This window comes from Aotus nancymaae, unplaced genomic scaffold (assembly GCF_030222135.1).
Source record: "Aotus nancymaae isolate 86718 unplaced genomic scaffold, 86718_ANA_hifiasm-v0.15.2.pri h1tg000049l, whole genome shotgun sequence".
NCBI classification, from domain to species: domain Eukaryota; kingdom Metazoa; phylum Chordata; class Mammalia; order Primates; family Aotidae; genus Aotus; species Aotus nancymaae.
In genome coordinates, this window is record NW_026988463.1 from 10,072,160 (window position 1) to 10,098,188 (window position 26,029).

Here is a 26,029-nt window from a genome sequence, read left to right on the forward strand (position 1 = left end):
AGTGAGGAAGTCTCATTTTGGTGCTAATAGGTCTTCAACACCTTTCTAACACTTGCTAATCTTTTAAAAGAGACAATAATATGCTGTATTAGTTGGTTCTTACACTGCTATAAAAATACTACCAGAGACTGGTAATTTATAAAGGAAGAAGTTTAATTGACTCACAGTTCCAAACGGTTTGGGAGGCCTCAGAAAACTTGCAATCATGGCAAAAGGTGAAGAGGAAGCAAGTACCTTCTTCACAGGGTGACAGGAAAGAGTGTGAGTGTATAGGGAAAACTACCATTTATAAAACCATCAGATCTCATGAGAATTTGCTCACTATCATGAGAACAGCATGAGGGAAACAGCCCCCATCCTCCAATCACTTCCCTTCCTCAACACGTGGGGATTGCAATTCAAGACGAGATTTGGATGGGGACACAGAACCAAACCATATGATATGCTAAGTAAGACTTGGCAGAAACAGTAGTTTGTTATATTTTAATATTACTAATGTAATCTTTCTTTTTAGTTTTTTTTTTCCTATTTGCAGAATTTTGTTTGTTTATTTGATCGTTAGTTTGCTGTGGCCTTCTACTTATTATAAGTGAAACTGGTTTTGATTGTTGGCAGTGATATTCTATTCTCTTTTAGACTATATTTCTTTTCTTTTGAGATGGTGTCTCACTGTCACCAAGGCTGAAGTACGGTGGCACAATCACAGCTCACTGCAGCCTCAACCTCCCAGGCCCAAGTGATCCTCCTACTTCAGCCTCTCAGGCAGCTGGGATCATAGGCGTCTTCCAGTACATCTGGCTAATTTTTGTATTTTTTGTAGAGACAGGGTTCCACCATATTGCCCAGGCTAGTCTCAAACTCCTGGGCTCAAGAGATCCACCTACCTCAGTCTTCCAAAGTGCTAGGATTACAGGCATGAGTCACTGTACCTGGCACCATGTTCTTTTAAGATGTAAAGAAAAGTATTGTGGTGGTAGGAGTAGGGGTGATATCTATCCTCAATAAGTTAAGCATAGCATTACCATATAACCCAGCAATTTCACTCTTGGGTATAAACCCAAAAGAATTGAAAAAAGGTGTTCAAACAAACACTTGTATATAAATGTTCATAGCAGCACTATTCACAATAGCCAAAAGGTGGAAATAGCACAAATGTCCATCAATGGTTGAAAAGATAAATTAAATATAGTATATCCATGCAATGAAATATTATTCAGCCATGAAAAGGAATAAAGTACTGATTTATGCTACAACATGGATGGACTTTGAAAACATTATGCTATGGCTGAGCGTGGTGGCTCTCACCTGTAATCCCAGCACTTTGGAAGGCCAAGGAGGGTGGATCACTTGAAGGTCAGGAGTTCGAGACCAGCCTGGCCAAATGATGAAACCCCATCTCTACTAAAAATACAAAAATTAGCTAGGTGTGGTAGTGGGTGCCTATAATTCCAGCTACTCCAGGAAACTGAGGCAGGAGAATTGCTTGAACTGGGGAGGCGGAGGTTTTGGAGAGTGGAGATGAAGCCATTGCACCCTAGCCTGGGCAACAAGTGTGAAATTCTGTCTCAAAAAAAAAAAAAAAAGAAAAGAAAAAAATATATATGCTAAGTGAAAGACGCCAGATGCAAAAGATCACATAACAGACGATTCCATCCCAACTAGAACAAGTAAATCCACAGATACAGAAAGCAGATTAATGGTTTTTAGGAGCTGGAGGGGTGGGGAAATGGTTTGTAACTGCTTGATGGTTACTGGTCTCCTTTTGGTGTGATGGTGTTGTGGACCTAGATGGAGGTGCTGATTATACAACATTGAGAATGTACTAAATGCCACTGAATTTTTTGCTTTAAAATGTTTAGAATGACAGATTCTATGTTATGTGTATTATATTACAATAAAAAATTAGTCAAAATGGCCAAAATGTTGTGAAGATAGCATGGAAAGAAACAAAGCTTAAGAAATTCTTGTTATCAAAAAACAGAGGCTGTGGAGTCAGGAGACCTGAGTTCAGGGCCCAGCTCTGTCATCTTCTGTTACCTGCCTACCAGCAATGTCACCAAGAGTAAGCTTCTGTGACTCCCTGGGCTTCATTTTCCTCCTCTCTACAATGAGGGTGGTGCTCCTTGGATCCCTGCCTGCCACACAAGTGGGATATGGTCTCCTCACACCAAGAGAACAGAGCACACAGCACAAGTGGGAGTGGACCAAGGCCAGGTGAACTATGGATGGGATGTAGACTTGGGCAGGTTCATTTCTACCTTCTAAATTCTACCCCAGCGAGTACCCAAGCCCTGGCTTTAGGAACCATGATAGGGCTGCATGAAGCAGGGACCTCACTACAACATGTTCTAAGTAGGATTTTGGTAATAAGGATTAAAGCCCCATCTGCATCTCTCGTGTTGTCTCTGCGTTGCTGATGATTCGTCTTCTTCATGCAACTGCTTGGAGGGCATCAGAGACTTTCCCACACTCAGTGGAGCCAGAGATTTTGGCTGTTTTAATGAATTCTTCTAACCCATTGCAGTACCCCAAATTGACCATAAAAGTTAACAGATTTGTTTAAGAAATAAAACTTGATCTCAATATATTGTGGAGGAATGCTCAATCTAACAGAAAGCTCACTGTTAATTCGCTCTTCCTCTTTCTCTACTCCCCAGCTAGCCTGAATACCTCGAGTCTCTTCACCCCTCCAGGCACAAAAGTAATGAGGAAATTTTGCTTGGGAAGAATTTGGTGGAAGCACATTCGTGGTTCAGACAACTTCCTGGAAGGCCAGGAGTGAACAACCTGAATCATCCTTCTCCAGAATGTATTAAGCGCTAATGTGCACAAGCCTCTGTGCCTTCTGCAATCTGCTCTGTTCCCTCATTCAATCTGCTGCAGTGTTTCTCAGCAACTAGAAGCCAACTAAAAGCATTAACATCCTCAAACACAAAGCCCTGCTTGGGCTGGACACAGTAACAACATTCAAAGCCAGCCCCAAATAGGGTAATGGATCCACTGGATACTGGGTAGATTAAAAGGTGGGAACACCAAGAGACACTTGTCCATTTACAGCTTCGAAGATTTTGTAAAATGTGGGTCCCCATGTGTAATGACATATTATTTTATTTTATTTTATTTTATTTTATTTTGCATTTCCTTTTTTTTTTCCTTTTTTAGCTTTTATTTTAAGTTTAAGGCTACATGTGCAGGTTTGTTACATAGGTAAACGTGTGTCATGCGGGTTGGTTGTACAGACTGTTTCATCACCCAGGTATCAGTCCTAGTAGTACCCATTAGTTATTCTTCCTGATTCCCTCCCTCCATGTGTTCTCATCATTTAGCTCCCATTTATAAGTGAGGACATGCAATATTTAGTTTTCTGTTCCTGTGTTAGTTTGCTAAAAACAATGGCCTCCAGCTCCATCCATGTCCCTGTGAAGGACACAATCTGGTTCTTTTCTTATGGCTGCATAGTATTATGTGGTGTATATGTACCACATTTTCTTTATCCCGTCTATGAAGACATTAATTCTTAAACAAATACTATGTCAATGGTATTGTCTGGTGATCAGACCTCAAAACCTATAACAGGGGTTTCTCAACCCAGGATGACTGAGCCCCAGGAGACATTTGGCCATATCTAAAGAACTTTTTGGTTGTCACAACTGAGAGGGCTGCTACTGGCATCTACTAGGTGCATAAACACCTTGCAATGCACAGTACAGCCCCCCACAACACAAAATTATCTACCAAAATGTCACCAGTGCTGAAGCTGAGAAACCCTGCCTGAGAGTCAAACTAGCTGGGTTCAAATCCTAGCTCTACCACTTACCACCAGCATGAATTTGGACACATGGCTTAAGTTCTCTGGGTCTCAGTTTCTTCAACTGTAAAATGAGAATAATAATGATCCCTATCTTGCCTGACTGTTGCAAGGATGAGAAGTGTTGATACATAGACTATATTAGTATTAGAAGAGGTGCTCACTGCATAGTATGTTCTGTTTTACATGTCAAGCAATGTGCTATACACTTGTCACAGATAATTCTTAATCTTTACACCTACTTTGTAAAATTACACACACACTTTGTAAAATAGTAGTTAATTCTAGGTAAGAAAGTTAAGGCTCAGAATGGTTGAGTGATTTGTCTAAGGACAGATACCTCAAGAGCTGAGGAGCCAGGTTTTGGGGTTTCAGGGTTCAAAGTACACACTACCCCAGGGTTCTCAAACAGAGGCACACACAGCTCAGCAGAACACACATGCAGAGCACAAATACGGTAGAACTCCCTAGAGCATTACTTTTATTTATGATATGGTTTGGCTGTGTCCCCACCCAAATCTCTTCTTGAATTGTACTTCCCATAATCCTCACATATTGTGGGACGGACCTGGTAGGAGGTAATTTAATCATGGGAACAGTTATCCCCATGCTGTTTTCATGATAGTGAGTTCTCACAAGATCAGATGGCTTTATAAGGGGCTTTTCCCCCTTTTCCTTGCACTTCTCCCTGCTGCTGCCATGTGAAGAAGGAGGTTTTTGTTTCCCCTTCTACCATGATTGTAAGTTTCCAGTGGCCTCCTGACCATGCTGGACTGTGAGTCAATTAAACTTTATTCCTTCATAAATTACCCAGTCTTGGGTATGTCTGTATTCGCAGTGTAAAAATGAGCTAATACAACTTGACTATTTGGTAAAGGGAAAAATGGACACACATACCTTGAAAATCATTTTAAACTATTTTTGCCTCAATACCAACAGTCACATTATGAGGGAGGAACCATAATCTGCATGAATTTTTAAGATAAAACTCAGAGGAAAGGCCACAAATGGCACAGCCTGACATGCAGAGCACGTGTTTATCAGATGCTCTGCCTGTATTGGTTTCCTATTGCTGTTGTAACAAGTTACCACCAACTTAATGGCTCTAAGCAGCACAGATTCTTTCTCTTACAGCTCTAGACATCCAAATTCTGTACTGGGTCAAGGAGTTGGCAGGGCTGCATTCCTTCCGAAGGCCCTACAGGAGGACCTATGTCCTTGCCTTCTCCAGCTTCTGGAGGATGCCGGTATTCCTTGGATTGCAGCCCGTTTCTCCATCTTCAAAGTGCATCACTCCAATCTCTGCTTCTGTTGCCCCATCTCCTTCTCTGACTCTCACCTCCCTGCCCCCCTTTTATATGGACTGATTATAAATTGGACTTACCTAGGCTAATCCAGAATAGTCTCTCCATTTCAAGATCCTTAATTTAATCACATTTGCAAAGTCCCTTTAGCCATACAAGGTAAGTATTCATGGGTTTCAAGAATTAGAATGTGGATGTCTCTGGGTGGGAAACAGGAGGTGGTGGGGGCACGATTCTGTTTACCACACCCCCAAGGCTATTTGAGTAAAAGTTCCTGAGAGGCATTGAACCTGGAAGTCCTAGAAGGGTTTTAGGAAGGATTCTAAGACAGGGACTAAGTTCCTTAAAACAGGAGCCTAGTGTCCAGAAAGGGAGCACACATGAGAAGAACAAAGTCAGTGCTAGAGTAGGTAGAGGTCTGGGTTCTGAGCTGAGGTGTCTGGACTCCCCTGAGACTCACGTACAGAAGAGGAGTGAGGAGAAGGCTTGGAATTAAGCGCCAACTACCTCCCAACCTCTCTGTATTAATTTTCCCAGGCTGCTGTAACAAAGGATCACAGTCTTTCTTACAGCAAAGGTGGTTTAAACAACAGAAATGTAATTTGTTCACAGTTTGAATCCAAAAGTCCAAGATCAAGGGAGCAGCAGGATTGCTCATCTGAAAACTGTCTCCTTGGCTTACAGATGGCCGTCCTCTCCCTGTGTCTTTACATGGTCTTCCCTTTGTGTGTTTATGTTTGTGTCTTAATCTCCTCTTCTTATAAGGACATCAGTCATGCTGAATTAAGGCTCACTCTTATGCCCTCATTTTATGTAATTACTCCTTAAGGACTACATCAACAAAGCTCCACATTCGGAGATACTGGGGGTTAGGACCAAACTTATGACTTCTCGGGAGACACAATTCAGTGCATTATCAAGCAACAAACAACATCAGGGTTCTCTTACCCTCAGATGAAGCCAGAGATGTGTTTCTTTCTGCTGAAGCCCATTTGAAAACCTCCATGAACCAGGACAGGGATGGAGAATTTACCACTTTGGAGGAGGAAAGGAAGCTACAGACATTACAAGTAAACTAAGCACATGATCCCAAGAAGGCACATCCAAGGTTCTCTTTTGAAAGTTGATCTTTAACAAAGTTAATTTAGGCTGTGGAGTATTTTTTGGTGAGTTACAAGATTATTTTTATGCTTCTGCAAATGAGCACATCACACCCCAAAACCAGATACTAAAACAGGTCTCTTCATTCAACCCCAATGAAAACAGGAATTGCTTGGGAATCTCTTGCCCTAGAAGACAGGGAACATGCGAGTAGGGAGTGGGTGGAGGAATGGACAGCTGGCTTCAGCTCCTGTGCTTTTCATAGGAGGGAGGCATGCTATTGAAGTACAGCTAGAAAATTAACCCATAAGAGACGGGCCAAAGCACCAGGCTCGGAAGGTGGAAAATTAGAAGGAAGCACATTTCTATTTCTACATTTTAGGAAAGAGATCTTCAAATGTTGTCAGCCCTACCTCCCTTTTTCAGGGCATGGCTGATATACGGCAGAGGAGACAGCCATCCTGTATCCTTTTCTAGACAGTTCCCCAAGAAACCTTCTGCATATGCATTGGCATAAAAGACACGTGAGATCTCGCTAATATCCTGGCTGGTATGCACTGGTGCAGCCAAATTGGTTATTAAAAGACTGAAATACTTCTGTTTTGCTTGTGAATAGCCATATCTTCCAGGAACCCCAAGTGCCCGCTGCTATTCAGCCCCTCCCTTGGGAACCCCCCACCTCCTCATCACCAGCTACTAATGGATTAACACCTGACACAACAGGTGCTCCAGCATCCTACAAAGTGTCTATTCTGATTCATCTATGATCATGCTCTAGTGGTTAAATATTTTGAATATTTCTCACAGCTGTTAATATCAAACCTGAATCTCTCCTACTTTTGTTTAAAACTCATTTTACTGCCCCCTGCCACCCAGGCAATATCTCTTTCCTACCACAAGGCAGTTCCTGTTACAACTTCACCCTGCCTCTGCTTTTTTAGAGAAAGGAACAAACAAGGTCTTCCCATCACTACTGTTCCCCACAAAGCCTGGCACACGAACATGACTCCAGCCCACTTGGACCTGAGTCTCTACCTAGACTCTTGGCAAATCATAATAGTGGGGCCCCACAAAATGATTTTCTGTTGGGAAATTTTACATATTAAAGCGGTGTTTGAAATAACACTGATACAGAGACAACGGTTGAGCAATGCCTGGTGATAAAGAATGAATAATCATAGAACTCCCTGCCAGGCTTCAAAATATTTATTATTTTTTAGAAATTCAAATTATTCCACTGTACTTTATATTGGAAGCCATCATTCTCTGAGGTTTTCCATTTACACAATGGAAAATATCAAAGCAGTTAAAATATGCAATACCAAGGGAATATAAAAGTGGTGATTAAATTAAAATATATTCCACGACAGGTGTCATAAAAGAGATGCAAATTATAACAATGAGATAATATTTTCATCTAGCCAACTAAAAAAATTTCTGTTTCAGGAGCCGGCCAGAGTTAAGTGACAGAGATACTTAAGACATAGTTATTGGAAGTATCCAGTAGTTCAGTCTTTCAGGGAACGAATTAATGGAACCTTAATTGGTTCTACATTGAGAATTTAAAAAATCATTTAATTTCAGTAATGAATTTTATTAAAAGCCAATAATCTGTGATGCAGACATTTCCCTACAAAGATGATAACTAAGGTGTTGGTTTTCATAGCAAAAAAATGGGAAAATCCAAATTATCAAGTAAATCATGAAAGATCCATAGAATGGAAAACACAGAAGATAAAAATGTTTACAAGTAATTTGAAAGCTTCATGATAAGAATTTTAAGCATATTATAAGCTATCTGTGAAATTACATAATTAGTATGTATTTGTAAATAAGGTATAGTAAAACAAACTAGAAGGAAATAAGCCAAAATGTTAATAGCAGTTGTCCGTGGATGGTGAGATTAAAGGGGATTTTTATTTTCTTTATACTGCCCTGATTCTCACAAAATCCTCTAAAATACACATGCATTAGATTACTTGTATATTAGCTGTAATTACCTTTTTAATAGTTCTTAAAGTTCTTGTCTTGTTGAGGTATATATACTGACATATTTACTAATAACTACAGTGATGTCTTGGATTTGCTTTAAAATGACCCAGCAGTGGGTCCATGATAGAAGAGGTGGGGGAGGGGAGGGGAAGGGAAAGGAGGGGAGGGGAGGGGAGGGGAGGGAAGCCTAGAACCAATTAACCAAAGTACAACCATTAGCAAATTTGTTTTTAACTAAAGTGCAAATTTGACCATGAAGCTGAGGTCTTCACCCATGGCCTGCCATTGTCAAAATCCCATTCGTGGAAGCCATGCTTACAACCTAGCACCAGAACTACAGCAAGCCTGCCTTTTCCTATAGCTCTGCAGCTTCTTCATACAGTTCTGAGTCTATTCACCCAAGACAGCTAATACTACATTTCCTCAGTCCTACAGATACCTTAGCATTAAAACAATTCGTCTGGAAAATATGAATTTTTCTTTCACCCCTAGGACAGCAGACTAGCAAGACAATATGGATTTCAAATGCCACTCACACTTCCTGGCCAGGTATTCTTAATTTGAAGAGACAAGATAGAGCAGGAGACATTCAGCCATTTGTGACAACAAAACAGAAATGTCCACAAATCTCAGTGTTTGATGGCAAGAAATTCCATCCAGAGTAGAATTTGGAAGCTATTAAGATATCACTCAAGCCTGGCAGCCTTGAGGAACAGGTTAAGAGGAGAGGAAGGCTGAGACTGTGAACTCTCTTCTGCTCCTCCGTAAGGCAGTCCTCCCTCTACAGCTCATCCTCAGCCATTAGGGGATGACAACCTGTAGGGAGAGGCACCTAGGACACCAGCCTCTTCTAGACCAGCTCTTCCAACTTGACCCCAGATCCTGACCCACGGACCTATAGATGAGGTTGTTCCTCCTCTGCATTCCTGTGATCCCATGAATACAATCATACTGGACTTGCATTATGACTCTCCCCAGCTAGATTCTGAAACAAGTTCATCACAGACGCATCCACAAAGCATTCTGGCCCAAGGACAAAGCCAAGAAACGTATGAAGAATGACCATACATTTGACGCACGAACAACACACTCCCTCTGCCAACCCCTGGGGCAGCAAGACCAAATACAAAAATTTCTTCTCCCTCTGCCAACCCGTGGGGCAGCAAGACCAACCCTTCCTCTTCCTCCTCTTCCTCAGCCTCTTCCATGTGAAGACAAGGATGAAAACTTTTATGATGACCCATATTTGCTTAAATAGACAACATATTTTCTTCCTTATGAATGTCCTTATGATTTTCTTTTCTATGGCTTACTTACTTAAGAATCCACCATGTAACACATATAGCATACAAAATTTAATTTATTAATTGACCATCTTTGTTATTGGCAAGGCTTCTGGTCAACAGTGGGCTATAGTTTATGGGGAGCCAAAAGTTATACATGGATTTCATCTGTATGGGGATCAGTGCCCGTAACACCTGCGTTGTTCAAGAATCAACTGTATTAATAAACCAATAAATAAATCAATTCCAAGAAAGTCTATGAATGGGTTTCAGAGGTTCTGTGAGCCCCTGAAATTCCACATAATATTGAATGCATGTTTATGAACATGCACTCCTCTGGAAGGGTCAATAGCATTAGCTAGACTTTGAAATGGTCCCTGACTCCCTCCAAATGACCCCAAATTATCTTAAATTCCTTGAGTGAGTTTGTGAGCCAAGCTTCAAGGTATCAATGATTTTTGGAAATCACAACTTACATTTTAGAATGAATTTATTCTTGTTTTGGCAAAAAAGTCACTGTTAGGGAATGGAAATGATTATCCTTTTTCAAGTCAGGGACTGAAGTTTAAGAGAAGATCCTATTAATATGCCAACTTTAGAAAAAAAATAACAAAAATAAACTGCCATTCCAATTAAAATTTTCCCTCTTAATATGGGTAACACAGTCACCTCCTTGGAAAGGAACCTGAGTCTGAAGATCTGCAATGCATTCATGGAACAAATATTCTTTCTATGAATGCTCTATTGTATTATTTAGATTTTTTTATTCTGTACATCATCAATTTCAAAATTTTAAAAATGAAGACAAGCCCAGGCATGGTGGCTCATGCCTGTAATCCCAGCCTTTGGCCGAAGTGGGCAGATCACGAGGTCAGGAGTTCGAGAACAGCCTGGTCAACATGGTGAAAACCTGTCTCTACTACAAATACATAAAACTACCCAGACATAGTAGTGCATGCCTGTAGTCCCAGCTCTTCTGGAGGCTGAGGCAGGAGAATCACTTGAACCTGGGAGGCGAAGGTTGCAGTGAGCCGAGATCATACCATGTGCTGCACTCCAGCCCAGGCAACAGTGTGAGACTCTGTCTCAAAAAAAAAATGGAGACAATATATCAATTGCCATCCCATGGAAAGTTACAAAATTTTAATGGAAAAATAAAGCATTTGGAAAGCAATTTTGGGTTCGTTTTTCTTCGGGGGGAAGTGGGAAAATGAGAGAAGTGAATAAACAACAGAATAGTTTCTAGAGCATTTTCTGCCATAAGCAGATGTTCCAAATGCAGGAGAATACAATTAACAAAAAAAAAAAAAAGAATAATTTGCCAACTGAAAGACCAGAGAGGAGTCTGGCTGGCTCCTTAGAATACAAACATATTACTACAGTAAGATGTGCAAAAGAAGGTGAATATACTTCATAATGAGTAATAATGATTAAACTGATGCAAGTGCAAAAACACCCCATTTCGAGATCATTAGCAATTATTCTAAACATTGTCTTCTGCAGATGAGCTTCTTAGCCAAAAACATTTTCACTAGTAAATATGATGCCAGTTGACCTACTTACATTTATATTTATATATGTCTGTATGAGTTGATATATACATAGGTTTTCTGCTTTTCAAATATTTTCTACCCTTCAGGATAATGTAAAGTCCTTTGGGAACTTGAGGTGACGCAGGGATTATAAATTCCTCCTCCATGCCAGGCAAATTTATACTGAATTACTCACACATTTGGAAAAAGTGAGGATGTTGGTTTTCAGCCAAATCCAAGGGCCTAAAGCACCAAGGCTTAGAGATTTTTTTTTTAAATCAAGGTTTGAGAGGTACAGAGTGTCTGAATAAGAAAGAGTCTCAGAGGTGACCCAACCCAACCTTGCAAGCCCAATTTTCCACCCCATTCCTGAGGGACAGTCACTATTAGCTCAGTCATATCCTGACATATATTTCCTATTCCATGACACCTCACAGTCTTCTGTTAGAGATCTAATTGCCAAAGCTTATTCCTCATATCAAGAAGAAACTTTACTCCTTATAATTTTACTCTCAGCCAGGTGCGGTGGCTCACACCTATAATCCAGCACTTTGGGAGCTGAAGCAGGTGGATCACCTGAGGTCAGGTGTTTGAGACCAGACTGGCCAACATGGTGAAACCTTGTCTCTACTAAACATACAAAATTAGCGAGGTGTGGTGGCAGGTGCCTGTAATCCCACCTACTTGGGAGGCCAAGGCAGGAGAATCACTTGAACCCAGGAGGCGGAGGTTGCAATGAGCCAAGATTGCACCATTGCACTCCAGCCTGGGGTACAAGAGTGAAACTCCATCTCAAATAACAACAACAACTAATAATAATAATAATAATTTCACTCTCATGTCTGTCCCCAGAGCAACGATAACAAAATTAAGACTAAACCTTCTACCTTACAACAGCCCATCAGGCATCTGAACACTTCTCCCATATCCCCTCTGAGATTTCCCTTCTCCAGGCCAAGCATCCCTAAATACTTCTTCTGAGACTCTTAGCATATTTCATTTAGAGTCTACACAATCCAAAAGGCCCTTTTTCTGCACACATTGCAATTTTTCAACACCCATCTTTAGCTATCGCTCCTCAGAACTAAGTGCAATTCTACATATAATGGTGTTAGTGTTGCTGGAGCTATCACTAGTTGTACCACTGAGGAATCACCCCATACCCCTGATAACAGAAGCAATTTTGCTCACTGGCAATTACCCATTCTCAGAGAGGAATCCTGGATTGTCAATCTCTATCATTAATGTTTCAGCGGTGGAAATGTGACCTAGTTCTGGCCACTGAAATGTAAGAGGAAGTCTACTCTAATAAAGGATAGAGGCCCTAGAAGAAGGCTTATTTTTCTCTCCCGTTTTTTCCTGTTTTGAATGCTAGGAAGTGAGGATGTAATGAGTGGAACAGAAGCAGCCATATTGTGACTCAGATAAACCAGCAGCTGAGGTAGGCAAAGTAGAAGAATGAGAAGGATCTGAGTCCTCAATGGGACATTAAGTCACTAATCTAGACCTGAGGCTCCTTACAAAGCAAAAAATTGAATGTCTTTAATGGTTTAAGTCACTGTTGGTCAAATACTATGTTATTTGCACCTGAAAGCACTCCTAACTATAGAAGAGGTATAATGGAGCTATCACCTTCCTTGATTTAAACATTGTATTTCTATAAATGTGGCCTCCACTTTTCATAAGGCCACAATATATGTGGCCTCCACATGTATTTCTAGATATGTGGCCTCCACATATCCCTACTTAGGATCTGCTGAGCTTCTGGTCAATACAAACAAGCAAACAAATAAAAACTCTGTATTTGACTACCATTATCTCACATACTCACAGAAACCATATCATTAACATAAATGTGTGAATCACCCTAGATAGGAGATAACAGAGTGGGGAGGGCTGTAGTAAATTTGAAAATGTCTAAAGACATTAAAATTCCAGCATTTTAAAATGCTGTACTGGTGAAACAAAATGCATCTATGAACCAGATTCAGCGTGCAGTACACCAGTTCATGACCCTTGTAAAAATGTAATAGCTGGAACAGGGGCAGTCACATTTTGACTAAGTGAGTTGGAAAGTCTCATATCCCCCTTTCTGCAATAGTGAAAATTCTTCTTAAAACTATTGAGAAAGGTTGGTCAACAGGCACAAACTTCCAGTTATAAGGTAAATAGTTTCTAGAGATCCAATGTATAACATAGTGACTGGTGATAGCATTGTGACAATACAAAAATGTATTGTATACGGACAATTTGCTAAGACAGTACATCTTAAGTATTCTCATCACACAATAAAGGTAACCATGTGAGGTAATTGATATGTTAATTAGCTTGACTGTGACAATCATTTCACATTTACGTGTATATCAAAATATCATATGGGGCTGGGGATCGAGGCTTATGCCTGCAATACTAGCACTTCAGGAGGCTGAGGGAAGAAAATTGCTTGAACCCGGGAGTTGAAGACCAGCCTGGGCAACATGATGAGACCCTGTCTCTACCAAAAATTTAAAATTAGCAGGATATTTTGGCACATGCCTGTGTTTCCAGCTACTTGGGAGGCTGAGATGAGAGGATCCCATAAGCCCAGGAGGCTGAGGCTGCAGTGAGCTAGGATCATGCCACTGCACTTCAACCTGGGCGACAGATTGAAACTGTTTTCTTTAAAAAAAAAAAAATTGTGTTGTACACCTTAAATATATACAAGTTTTCTTTGTCAATTAACCTCAGTAAAGCTGGGTAGGGTGTAGGGGGAACCTCCAGTGCAGTCTTAGCATGACTCCATCACTTTGATCTGAAGTTTTGAGTTTTAATTCCATCATCCAACATCTTATTGCTTTTAGTCAAGATAACAAAATACAAACATCAAAATTTGTTATTCATCTTGAATTTAAGCCCCTTCTCTAAACTAAGTGGATTCATAATCATTAACTGGAAAGGGTAATAAAATAAGAGCAAAAGAATAGGAACCCATAGTCCTGGGTTCTAGTTACAGCTTTGAACAATGCACAAATTCCTACAGCTTCCAGAACCTTTATTTCCTCATCTGAAAACAGAGATTCTTTAAACAAATACCTCTGGAGCTGCCAGATTCCCCAGGCTATCACTAAGCTATTAATCCTTGACAGAGACTAAATGAGAAACTATATATGTCCACACTCTAAATCCCTAAGCCCTGTGCAAACATATGGTCCAGTTGGAGTCATTTAGTGCAAAGGTCAATGAGATAGTCTTCTCCTAGGATCACTTTCACGCTGGCCACATTTAGCTTCGATTTGCCAGGACAAAGCTCTCGGCAAGTCCTATGAAGGCAAAGGAAACTTCTGGTTGTCCCAGTTGAGAAAATATAAATAATTTCATGTTAGACCCTCCACTTCTGACAGTCCTGTGGGATTCACTTCCTTTTGCAGAGCATACCCTCATGTAACCACATCACCCTTAATCACACTTTCTGGCTATTAAAAAATACATGTACACTGGAGAAAACTAAAAACTGTGGACACGATAACAATAGCATTCCTGTAATAAGCATTTATTTTAAGGTAAGCACTGAGATATGGACTAATACCCATGATGTCATTTAAATCTCACAACTCTATAAAGTGGATGCTATTATTATTCCCATTTTACAGATGAAGACATTGAGGCTCATGATATTAAGAACTTCCCCATTTGAATTCCACGATACTACAAAAAATTTAAAAAATTTAAAAAATAAAAATGAAAAAAAAGAACTTCCCCATGATCACCCAACTGGCAACAAGTGGAATCCCTGAATTTAAATTCAGGCAATCTAACTCAAAGTACAATATGTTAACCACCGATAATGACATTCTTTAAAAGATTAAAGCAGCCATGAGTCTACCACCCCAAAGATAACCACTATTCATATTTTGGTATGTTTTGCTGCCAGTCTTTCCTTGAGGGGACATATAATTTTTAGAGCTGGAAGAGATCTTAGTGATAATTTTGTCCAAAATCCTCACTATGCAGGAGAACCAGAGGTTCACACAGGTAAAGGGCCTTTTCCAAGGTGACACAGGTATTTTTGGAAATTAAATTTCATTCTTCAGCTTTTTTGTCTAAGGTTTTCTTGGATCTTCCAACTCAAGTTGATTCATCATGGCCACATGGAGTACTGTGTTGAGAAGGCCTTAAGGCCAGTGGGCTCAACAGGGCCAGCTATTACAGGAGATGAATGATGGCAGCAGTGAACATGGAATCCACAGTTGCATACATGCCATGAATCTGCCATCTTACCCAGGAGCAGTCCCTGGAAGAGACAGAGAACTCCCAAGAAGAGCCCTCTTGACAAATGTCAGCTACTTTCCTCACCTACGTCACAGGGCCCATACCCCAATGCCTTCAGGGCACTATGTACGTTAATATAAATGAGTGAAGTGAAGTGATTGCTGGGAATTTAAGAAAGGAGGGGTGTCTGTCCTGTCCCAGGATGACAGTGGGAGGGCAGGTATGGTGGGGGGTGGGGTGGGGGTTGAAATTCATCTCCAGCCAACTGTTGCCATGGAGGAAAGCGGGGCCAATGTGGCCAGATCTTCTGATTGTTTCAAAGCAGCATGGAGTTTGGATTTTCTTTTTAATGGTATGTCTTCCAACTTTAAAACGTTGGCGAAGAATTCCGATTTGAAATATCAAGGGTGGGGAATGCAAGACAAACAAAAGACACCAATTAATAGCCTTATAATGTCTCATTTATGTGATGACCTATCAGAGGCTACCAACGCTCTATTACAAACCAGAGATTCAGTTCCTGTTTCTCTTCTGCACAGCCCTCTTTCTCTTTCCCCACTCACTCTGCCTACAGTTTTCCATCTGAGGCTACGAGAAAGAAGATAAACACCACTCCAAACCCACCAGACCACAGCTCTCAAGGGCCCAAATGTTTACCAGCAACCCCTGAGGACTATTTGGAGTGTGAGTCATGCTACCAGGAGGATGCCTGTTGCTCTCTGATGACTTATGTGAGGAGGTGTTGATGATCGCATCTGACATGCCTCATGGAAAATACTAAAGATAGGTCTCCCCACTCTCCCAGGAACTACCTGATGCCTCTTTAGCAGGAGCTGAGTGGGCTCCACCAACATTCCTATCTGCGTGTCTGCCCTTTCCAAGAGCTTTCAGCGTTTAATGGGAACACCCATCACGGGCATCCAAACTCCGGAGCTGCCAGGTTACAAGAGCACCAACTTCCACCTTCTGCTGATGAGCTATTAGTCAGCAGTTCTCTACAGGCCTTTTGTATGTAACCCCCCAATTTATGTTAATCTCCAGGATGGCTGGTAATTGTCTGCCCACTAGAGAGAAGAGAAAAATTGGCACACACCTAAGAAATCAGTCAGCATTGAAGGAAGAAACACTACAGGAATGCTCTGAACCATATTGTGATATGTTCATCCAGAAGCTCCAACAAGCTGGCATCAGAGTCAATGACTTGATTCATTCAATCAACAAACATTTACCATGTAACAAAGGCAAAGGGCAGGACAAGTGCAAGGTGCCAAAAAGGATGCCCCTATGGAATACAAATGAATCTTATTAATGGTGGAAAGAGAAAGAAATGGTTAAAGTACTTGTGGTATGAACGGAACACTCTGCAGCCATTGAAAATCAAGTTTGAGAAGTCTATGTAGTGATAAAGGAAAATTCCAAGAATACATAATCAAGTTTAAAAAAAATATATAAAAGCAGGTTGTGAAATAAAACTGGGTCAAAATCCAAGTGAACACACTCAGTAACCTTCCTTTTCTGCTCTTAAGACATAGAATTTATAAAGAAATCTGAAGTTATTTTTAAATTTACATAGTATTGCTTGGAAATAAGAAAAAGGAATCACATATCAAAAATAGAGAGAGCTCCCCAAAAATAAATGAACTGAAAGATGGGACTCTAGGGTTTCAAGTAGGAATCAAAGCGACATAATCCATGGAGGGTGAATCCAATATGAGTGATGAGAACAGAGGTGTCAATGTCCATCCAGGGAAAAATGGGAAAAACTGGACCTAGAATCATTCTGCTAGCTATGGATGGTGCTGGAAATTCACACCATCCACCAATAGTAATAGCCAAAAAGCAGGACCCTATCTGTGTCAAAGAGCCAAAATGAAGTCACCTACATGAGACAGACTCCCAGTCCTGCACCACAGGCCATGTAGAATGGAAAAAGAGTACAAAGTTGAGTTATTGACATGGGCTCTGGTTTAAAGCACACACTTTTATAGATACAGGGCTTAAGAAATCAAAGTTGCTTGAAAGTAAGTTTACAAACAAAAATTAAAGAGCGTATGTGAACATCCAACTAACTGTCTTTATAAATGAAGGAATTCACAACTGAAGAAACAAAGATGCTGGAGCAATCAGAGAAGGACTTCATAATACATATTTTTAATCTTTGAAGGGACAGGGGAGGAAGTTATATGCACAAAATGAGAAGAGTTATTCATTATTTATAAAGAAAAAAAACAGGGAGGTGTAAAAAGGGACCAATTATTATCTAGGAAATAAAGTATAACCTTGTTGAAATCTATAACTCAACAGATAGTCAAAATAATAGATCATCCATGCTGTTCCTTTTGAAAATAAAATAATAGACCAGACACAAATGAAATAATGTAGTTAACAGGACTATAGAATTGAGGAAACCTTCCCAAACACAGCACAAACAGAGAACTGAAAAAAAAATGAGTTAAGAGACATGGAGAATTGATCAAGAAATTATATATATATACATACAGTCATGTGTTGCATAAGGAGGTTTAGGTCAACAATGGACCACAAATACACAATGCTGGTCTCATAAGATTATATTCTAAGTTTTCACTGTACCTTTTCTATGCTTAGATATGTTTAGATACACAAATACTTACCATTGTGTTGCAACTGCTTACAATATTTAGCATAGCATTCATACAGTAAAGTATCCTGCAGAGAGGTATGTAGCCTAGGAGCGATAGGCTATAGCACATAGCCTAAATGTATAACGGACTATACCATCTAGGTTTGTGTAAGTGTACTCTATGATGTTGACAAAACAATTAAATCACCTAGTAATGCATTTCTCAGAACATGTCCCATCATGAAGCAACATGTGACTATATATATGCATGTATATTCAGAAGGAGAGAATAGAAATAATGATGGAAGGAAAATATCCGACAAATAGCAGCTGAGATTTTTCCAGAATTAAAGAAAATCTGCAATCCTCTAACAAAGTCCACAGAGTGCAAAGCACAATAAGAAAAACCATATATATTGTAAAATCCTGAACTTGCGACTAAAGAGATAAAAGGAAATACACCAAAGTGTCAGTAGTGTTTACCCATGGTGATAGGATTTGGAGTGAGATTTTTATCTTCTTTAAACTTCAATGTATTTCCTAAGTACTCTACAATGAAAAGACTATTTTTATATGTCTGTGTAGGAGAGAAGCATTTGTTATGTCAAATACATATAAACAGATAAATAGTTAAAAAAAAAAAAAATCTGCCCTCAAAGGACTTACACTCTAGTAGAAGAGGCTTGCATAAAAATAACATAGAAAACAAAACTCAAGCGATAACTGGCATGGATGGATATAGTTAAAATCTGAGCCTTGTCTTTTCCCACATGGAGCAATTAGAAATAAGGGCAGAAGTGGTGGGGTGATACAGGAGTTCAGGACACTGAGCAGAAGTATAAAGGTCTAGCCCATATTCTGGGCTTACTAGGGTCTATTACTGCAGCTGAAGTGTATTTCACTTGGATGGGGTCAAAATGGCCAAACCGAGATAAAATTAGAACTTTATCTACATCAAGCATTATTTTCACCTCTAATTTATTTATTTTTATTTTTTAAATTTTCTTTTTTGAGACAGAGTCTCACTTTGTTGCCTAGGTTTGGGTGCAGTGGTGCTATCTTGGCTCACTGCAACCTCCACCTCCCAGGTTTAAGCAATTCTCCCTGCCTCAGCCTCCTGAGTAGCTGGGATCACAGGTGCCCATCATCATGCCCGGCTAATTTTTGTATATTTGTAGAGATGGGGTTTCACCCTGTTGGCCAGGCTGGTCTTGAACTCCTGACCTCAGGTGATCCACCTGCCTCGGCCTCCCAAAGTGCTGGGATTACAGGTGTGAACCACCTCACCTGGCCTTATTTTGACCTCTAATTTAATTATATTGCAAGACCACACATTGATGACAGCAAAAAATTAACACCTCCATTGTCAATTAAATTGACACCACGATAATCTGCCACATTTGCATGACATTTCAATTGTTATAAGACTTTGTTACTTTCTTCAAGGGTCATGTAGATTGAGAGAAGGATGAAAAAATGTGTGTGTGTGTGTGTATATATGTGTGTTCATTTTAATCGATAATCAAATTAACTACCATGCTTATCGGCAGGGGCACTATCATTATGCCAATTTAGAAGTAAATACAACACAGGTGTGTTCTGGGTGGCTTTACCAAATCAACATCATTTTATCAGGAGGCAGAGCCCTCATCAATCTAGGAAGGTTGAGTCTGCAGTCGTAATACTATTGGCACACCCAGGCAAGGCACAGTTTTAAGCAATGCACCATGACTGTTTCTTCAGAGCCAAATAAACTCAAGGTAAAGCTCTAAATGAAACAGGTGGCAGAAGCACACGCAATCTAGATATGTTACTAATGGAAGGAAGGGCTGTTCAGATCTCAGATAATCTCCTTTCTAAACACATCCCAGTTTCTCAAAATACCACCTTTTAAACCAACTCCTCTCGATATCAATCAATTCCTTTCAATATCACCGTTCCACATGGGGACCAGATATATGCCCCAATGTTACCTCCACTGAGCTATTTGATTCCCTGCCACCTTGCCTTATCTCCCTATACTTCCACCAGAATCACAGACCGGGGGGCCATCTCTCCAAAACCAACACCGAAAGTCCCAACAACAATTGGGAGTATCGAATTCCCTCCCCCATTTTTGAAACAATGAATCCTTTCCTTTTTCTTCTCTCCAACCCCTCTGAAATCTCTATTCTTGATTTCTCTAGAAATGTCTTTTCTCATCTTCCTCTTGCCCTTTCCTGATTCCTTTTCTCTTCTTACTCTTAAGCGAGGTCACCTTTTAGTCAACATCCCCATAAGGTAGTTTCATCCCAAAGGAAAGAAGAATGTTTCCACCTATACTCCCTGGACTTCTCAAAAGTTTGTTTCTAATGCCCCCGTCAAGGAAGGAACAGTTGCTGATCTAGTTAGTCAGAGCCTGCCATTCACTGGGTCAAGATTCACTAGCAGGCAGGGTCACCGCCTACCAAGGGGATTCCCATCCATGACCCTACACTCTTCCTGCTTCTCTCTGCCTACAGTTGGATGAATGAGTCGCATGAGAGCCTGAGCCACACACCTATCAACTGAGACTTAGAAGAGAGAGCTGAAGCTTGCCCAGAACCTCCCAGTCTCATACCACCTTTTCCAATTCAGCTTTTCCCAGATTTCGCCATTGGGTTGTGCCAAACCCTCATGGATCTAGAAATTTCACTTTCAGTATGGTTACTGTTTCTTGTCTATTGCTCCTTGGAAGAAGGGATCCATGACAATATTCAAATCCCCAAATCACACTCCAAAGCCTGGCTGGAAACTGGCTGTTCTCCCTCAATGACTTCATTAGAAGACTGGTCCCTCCTACAGAAAAGCCCTCTAGGCTGTGATTCATCACAGCTCTCCATGCTCAGCCCCTCCCACAAAACGAAACTGATTCCTTGTCCCTCCTGAAGACGGATGACATCATTAAAGTATAGACTTGATTTAGTGGAAGATCACATCTTGGGACCAGAAACTCAGCTAACCTAGCTCCATCACCTACTGTGTGGTCTTGGCAAAGTCCCTTCACTCCCCTATGCCTCAGTCACTTCATGTGAAAGTTACAGGATGCTCCAGGAAACCCTAAGGTCCTCTCCACTTCTGAAATTGTCAATGGTGGCAGAGCATGGCTAGTCCCTACTCTCTTCTTCCCAGAAAGGAGCCCCCCAGAACTAAGAAGTGGCTGGGAAGATGCTCAGCCACACACAGGAATTTTGCTAGGCTGCAAACCATTTAAAATGAATGTTTAATAAGATACTGCATCAATTGTGTGCTTCAGCTGAATGTGCTGCAGCCCAGGAGACCTGAAAGAATTAATACGGTTCCCAAAGGAGCTGCTGGGAATTGCTGAAACAGAGGCAAAAGCTGATGTGATGAATATAAAAGTGCTTTGAGAGCATCAAAAGGAAAGTGCTACAATGAGTGTCTGTTCACTCCACTAGAATATCTCCTGCCATCTAAGGAACACTCTCCAAGAAGATCTCAGGGTTAGAGACCATGGCACTCAGGTACACTTACCCTTTCCTCTCCTTCTGAACTCCCAGCCCTTTCTCAGGGGTTAGAAAGAGGACAGTACACACACAGCTCCAATCCTTCCCTTTCTTCTCATTCCTCCCTTTACTTCTCCATTCCAGCCTTCTTCCTTCCCTCCAGTTCTGTGTAATTCCCAAACCAGGCCGTCATAACATCTCACTCAAATCTTCAAATCTCTCTCCCTTCTTTGTCAAACTGATGCTCCCAGACTGTCCACAAAAGGACCCTCCCTCTCATTCTAAGCCAACAAATTTTTTGAGACTCTTTCTTGCATTCTGACACTCTCCAACTTTAGTACCAAGACGCATCTTCATTCAGGAGCCAGCTCCTCCATCTGAGAGCCTTGGAGCCCCAGACAGAGAACATGTAAGGAAAATGCCAGGTCTCCATGCTCTGGGTTTGGAGTTAATTCTCTCCGCTCACACCCACTCCCCTAGAGGAACAGTCTCTCCTCCACTCCTCTAGCCCAGGGCTTCTCAAACTCCCACCTCTGTTCCTCTCATTGCAGAGTCTGAGGAAGCATGACATTTTTTCTGCCCTTTTGTGCTTTACCTAAAAACTTTGCATTTTCTTCCAGAACCTACCCACATTTAATAATTTTTATAAATAGTTTTAGTCACTTACCAGAAGAGTTAACAGGGAAAAAATGGACATTTTCCAACAAAACAATCAGGTAAAACAGGCATTGTGGGAATAGAACCATACATCTCCAGTGCTCTTGAGCCCACCTCTGTGCCCTGTGGTACCTGTAAATCTCCAAACATGCCACCACCACCCCACTGCCTACTTCTCAGTTTTCTGAGCTCTTCCGACACACCCACACCGAAGTGCTCCTGTATACACCATGTTCAGAAATAAGGCAAAAAGCATCTCCATTCATTTCTGGGTTGAAGAAGCAAGACCTGGTTCTCACCACGGCCAGTGGCCACGACCCTCCCACCCCCACCCCCACTTCACATCAAGACAGATTCTAGGGGCGTCCGAAAACCTGAAGCAGCTGCCAGGCAGCTGGTAGCTTCCCAGGTCCTGGCAGGGCATCACCTCCCGGCCTTACCTTGTCAGCCATGATCATAGATGCGCCCCCATGAATGCCCAAGATGGGGATGAAAGTCTGGGAGGAGATAAAATCCAGCATCTGAGCCACGGCTTCCTGGTCCGTGTCGTCCCCAAACACGAGGCCGTGGATGCGCGCCCCGGACATGAGGTCACACACGTGCGTGATGAGGCTCTTGGGGTCGGTGCGGTTCATCAGCAGAGCTACCACGTTCACGTCCAGGGGCAGCCCCGCAGCCTGCTCGGGGCCCCACAGGGTTCGAAGTTCGCGCTCCGTCACGTCGTGGCTGTGACCCAGCATCACCGCAATATTCAGCGCGGGGGAACCCTTCTCCGCCGCCGAGCTCGGCGCCGGACTGCGCCAGACCAGAAGGGCCGGCAGCAGCAGCAGGGTCCAATAGCCCACTGTGCCCATAGTCGCCAATGACGGTCCCTGCAGGGTGAAGAGTGAGAGGCAGGGCCGCGGTGAGCAAGGCGACCAGAAGAAAGGGATTGCCGACTGGGTCCCGGCTCTAGGAGCCAGGCGTGGAACTCAGCAGCAGGATAGGCTGCTGGGATCACAGACTCCACTCCCAATCCCCGACGCCATCCATATGCCTCGACGCATCTCTAACTCTATGTCCAACTCCAATCCGAGCTTCTCGCATTCAGCTTCCCCATCCCCAACTCTGTCCACATCTCCCACCGCGTTCCCCAGTTCGCTGCGGACCACAGACCCTAAGCGCCGCGCGCGTTCTGGAACCCACCAAGCTAGCAGGTGCACAGAATAAACGCACCATCCAACGCCTCCCACCTGGGACAGTGAGGCCCAAGTTATCAGCCCCACCCCCTGCTCTCGAGGAGCGAACTACAGATTCGGCGGGACGTGCGGAGGCGGCGCCCGGACCCGGCGTCCAGGCGTGAAAGCTGAGCTCCTTGGCTGACCCCGCCCCCTGCGAGCTCGTCGGGTGCACCCCACGCTTTGCTCTACGCTTTGCGCTAACTGCAGACCCGGCTCCTCTGATGCACAGTACACCACAAGGGCTTGGGAGCGAGGACGCTACCTGGTGGGCCCAGACTCCGCGGTGCCTGAGGTAACTCGGGGCTGAGGTAACTCGGGGGCTGAAGTAACTCGGGGCCTCAGGTCACTTGGGCCTGAGGTCACTTCGGGCCTGAGGTAACTGGGGACCTGAGGTAACAGGGCCACGCGCCGAGGGCCGTGGAGAGTCCTTCAGTCAACTGAAAGTGGGCCCGGGACCCACCCGCTACACACGCGCTTGCACACACACGTGTGCACACACACCCTCTCTCACTCGCGCCGTGTGCAATGCAGAATTCTGGAGAGTAGGCGCGTCCCCCCGCGGGCCAGCGCGTGGGAGCTGGCAAAGAACGCGCGTAGGGGGAAAGGTAGGCTCCGAAGAAGCTCCCAGACGGACGTGGACTGTACAGCCCCTCCCCAGCCTTTCTCCTGCGGGCGCGGTTGCCAAGTCTTAGGTGCACGTGGGCAGCGGGCCGCACCCGCTCATAGACACGCGCGCTTTCTGCTCACATCCTCAGGCCGCTGTGGTGGTGCCCACGGCCAGCCGGAGTCCTCACACGTCCTCAGGTGGTGCACACGCATGAGCCGCGGCAGGTGCAAAGCCCCGCGTGCCTGCGAATACCAGCGCGGTCGTGCTCGCGTGCCCTGACGCGCGCCTCCCGGGCCGGGCGCTGCTGGAGCGGGGGAAGTTGAGGCGAACTCCAAATAGCCTCGACTTCCTGGATGAGCGCCGCGGAGCGCGGAGCTGCAGCGCCCCCTGGTGCCCCTGCTGCGCCTCGCCGCTGGGCTCCCTCCCGCTTTCCCTCTGCCTCTCTTCGCCTGATCCCTCTCCCGCTCTCCCTCCGGTCGAGTCTCCCTCCTCCCGGGCCCACGGAGCCCTGATCTCCCGCTGGGACGTACCTGTAGCCAGAGAAGGTCGAGGATGCAGTGGGGCGCGCTGCGCACACGAGCATCTCGGCCGCCTCAGCAGCCACCGGGTTTAGCGGGTTCCCGCATGCTGCGGCCCCCGCGCTCTCCCCTGGCTGTCCCGCGCTGTCCGCATCGCCCCCACGGGGGGCGGCTATCCCAGCCGGAGGCTCTGCAGCAGGGCTCTACGGGGCGGAGGAGAGAAGGAGAGGCAGTGTGAGCCCACCAGCGAGGGGCGGGAGGGTTGAGGGAAGGCTGCAGTCTGCAGTGCTCACAAGCCCCCCATGCGCCCAGCGGGGCTAGACAAGAGGGAGAAGCTGAAGCCCCATGCCCACGATGCCCCCAGTGCGGATCCTCAGCCCCTGTGGCTGATAGCTGGAGCTCCACTCCGGGGCGCACGGGAGAATGGGAGCCCCAGGTTGGCCACCCACGAGAAGCTAACTGGGCACCGCTACCCGCACCCCCTACCACCTCCCCAGCGCCGGCTGCTGCGAGTTGTGCGACCGGGAGCTGCTGAGCAAGGGGGGTAGGGAGAGAAAAAGGAGGTAACGGCGGGGGGGCCGCTGGCTGAGTTTGTGACGAGCCGGCAGGAGGAGAGGGGGAGGGAAGGACACGGGCTCCCGCGGTCCCGGTTCCCCGAGGGAGGTGGGAGGGAGGTGGATCTTTCCCACGCAGCGAGCCTCTTGCGATCCTGCTGCCCCCTCCCTCTCCAGGCCTCCCACCTCCCCCTCCCCAAGGGGGCCTCCTATGCCGGGCGTCCCACGCCAGCACTCACCGCAGCCTCTCTCCACATAGTTCTCAGCAGTGGCCGCTCCTGGTCATCTCCAGGGCTGATGGCTGCGGCCGCGATTCTCAGCGCTCACCAGGTCCCATGATCCGGCCAAGCCCTAGGAGCCCCCCTCCAAGAGCCCTAGCTCTGCTCGCTGCCCCACTCCGGACGGCAACTGCCGGGTCCTCTGAGCGCACCGGAGCACCCTCTCCGCAGCCCAGCTCCGGGCTGGTGTGTTTGAAGGCGAGTGTGTGTGTGAGTGAGTGTGGGAGCGGGAGCTCGCGTGTGGCCGGGGATCCCCACGGTCCCCGGCCGAGAGAGGCGCGAGCGGGCAAAGCCAGCTCCCTCCGGGCGGTTTGCTTCGGGGCCAGCTCCGCGCCGGGCGTTCGGTTCCCCACTTCCCGGCGGGAGTCCGGAGAGCGCCTGGACACCCTGGTTACCCTGGTTCTCAGCACTGGAAAAGCCGGGTTCCTAGGGCGTGTTTCTGCTGCTGTCGCCTCCGAGGAAGAGGAGGAGGAAGGCAGGGGCGCCCTCCACACCAACTTAGGGACTTATTCTCCGCCGGCGAGACGCAGTAGCCCCCGCGCAAGCCGAAGAGGCTTGGAGCTCTGGCGGGCGAAAGCGTCTCCTGCCCGCAGCCTCTCTCCTAGGTGGGTCGAGACAGACCCCGCAGTCCCTCGGCGGCGGCGCAGAGCGCGGCCACCCGTTCGGAGAGCGCACAGCGGCAAATAAGGCCAGGATAGGTGGCTGGCTGGCGACGGGGGCGCCTGCAGCGGAGCACGCCTCTGTCCGTGGTGCTGGAACCACGCTCTCCGCCCGCTCCCGGGCGTCTGGTGCGGCTGAAGAATCAATTATTCAGATCTCTGCTACTGCTTCCTCCTCCCC

General features: G+C 44.5%; 1 protein-coding gene across 3 annotated transcripts in view; it reads right to left on the bottom strand.

Annotated features, from left to right (window-relative positions):
• GRIN2A (glutamate ionotropic receptor NMDA type subunit 2A) overlaps positions 1–25,405 on the bottom strand; it is a 441,648-nt gene extending 416,243 nt beyond the window's left edge. The window contains exons 1-3 of one of the 3 annotated variants that reach the window (XM_012448290.3): positions 25,151–25,405; positions 24,370–24,560; positions 22,453–22,884 (exon numbers count right to left, since the gene is read on the bottom strand). In XM_012448290.3, the coding sequence (XP_012303713.1) occupies positions 22,453–22,866 (414 nt within the window). In that variant the 5' untranslated portion in view covers positions 22,867–22,884; positions 24,370–24,560; positions 25,151–25,405. Of the gene's footprint in view, positions 1–22,452; positions 22,885–24,369; positions 24,918–25,150 lie in introns of those variants that run through there. The other 2 variants (XM_012448292.3, XM_021673516.2) reach the window with 2 other exon arrangements.
• Positions 25,406–26,029: the final 624 nt, after the last annotated feature.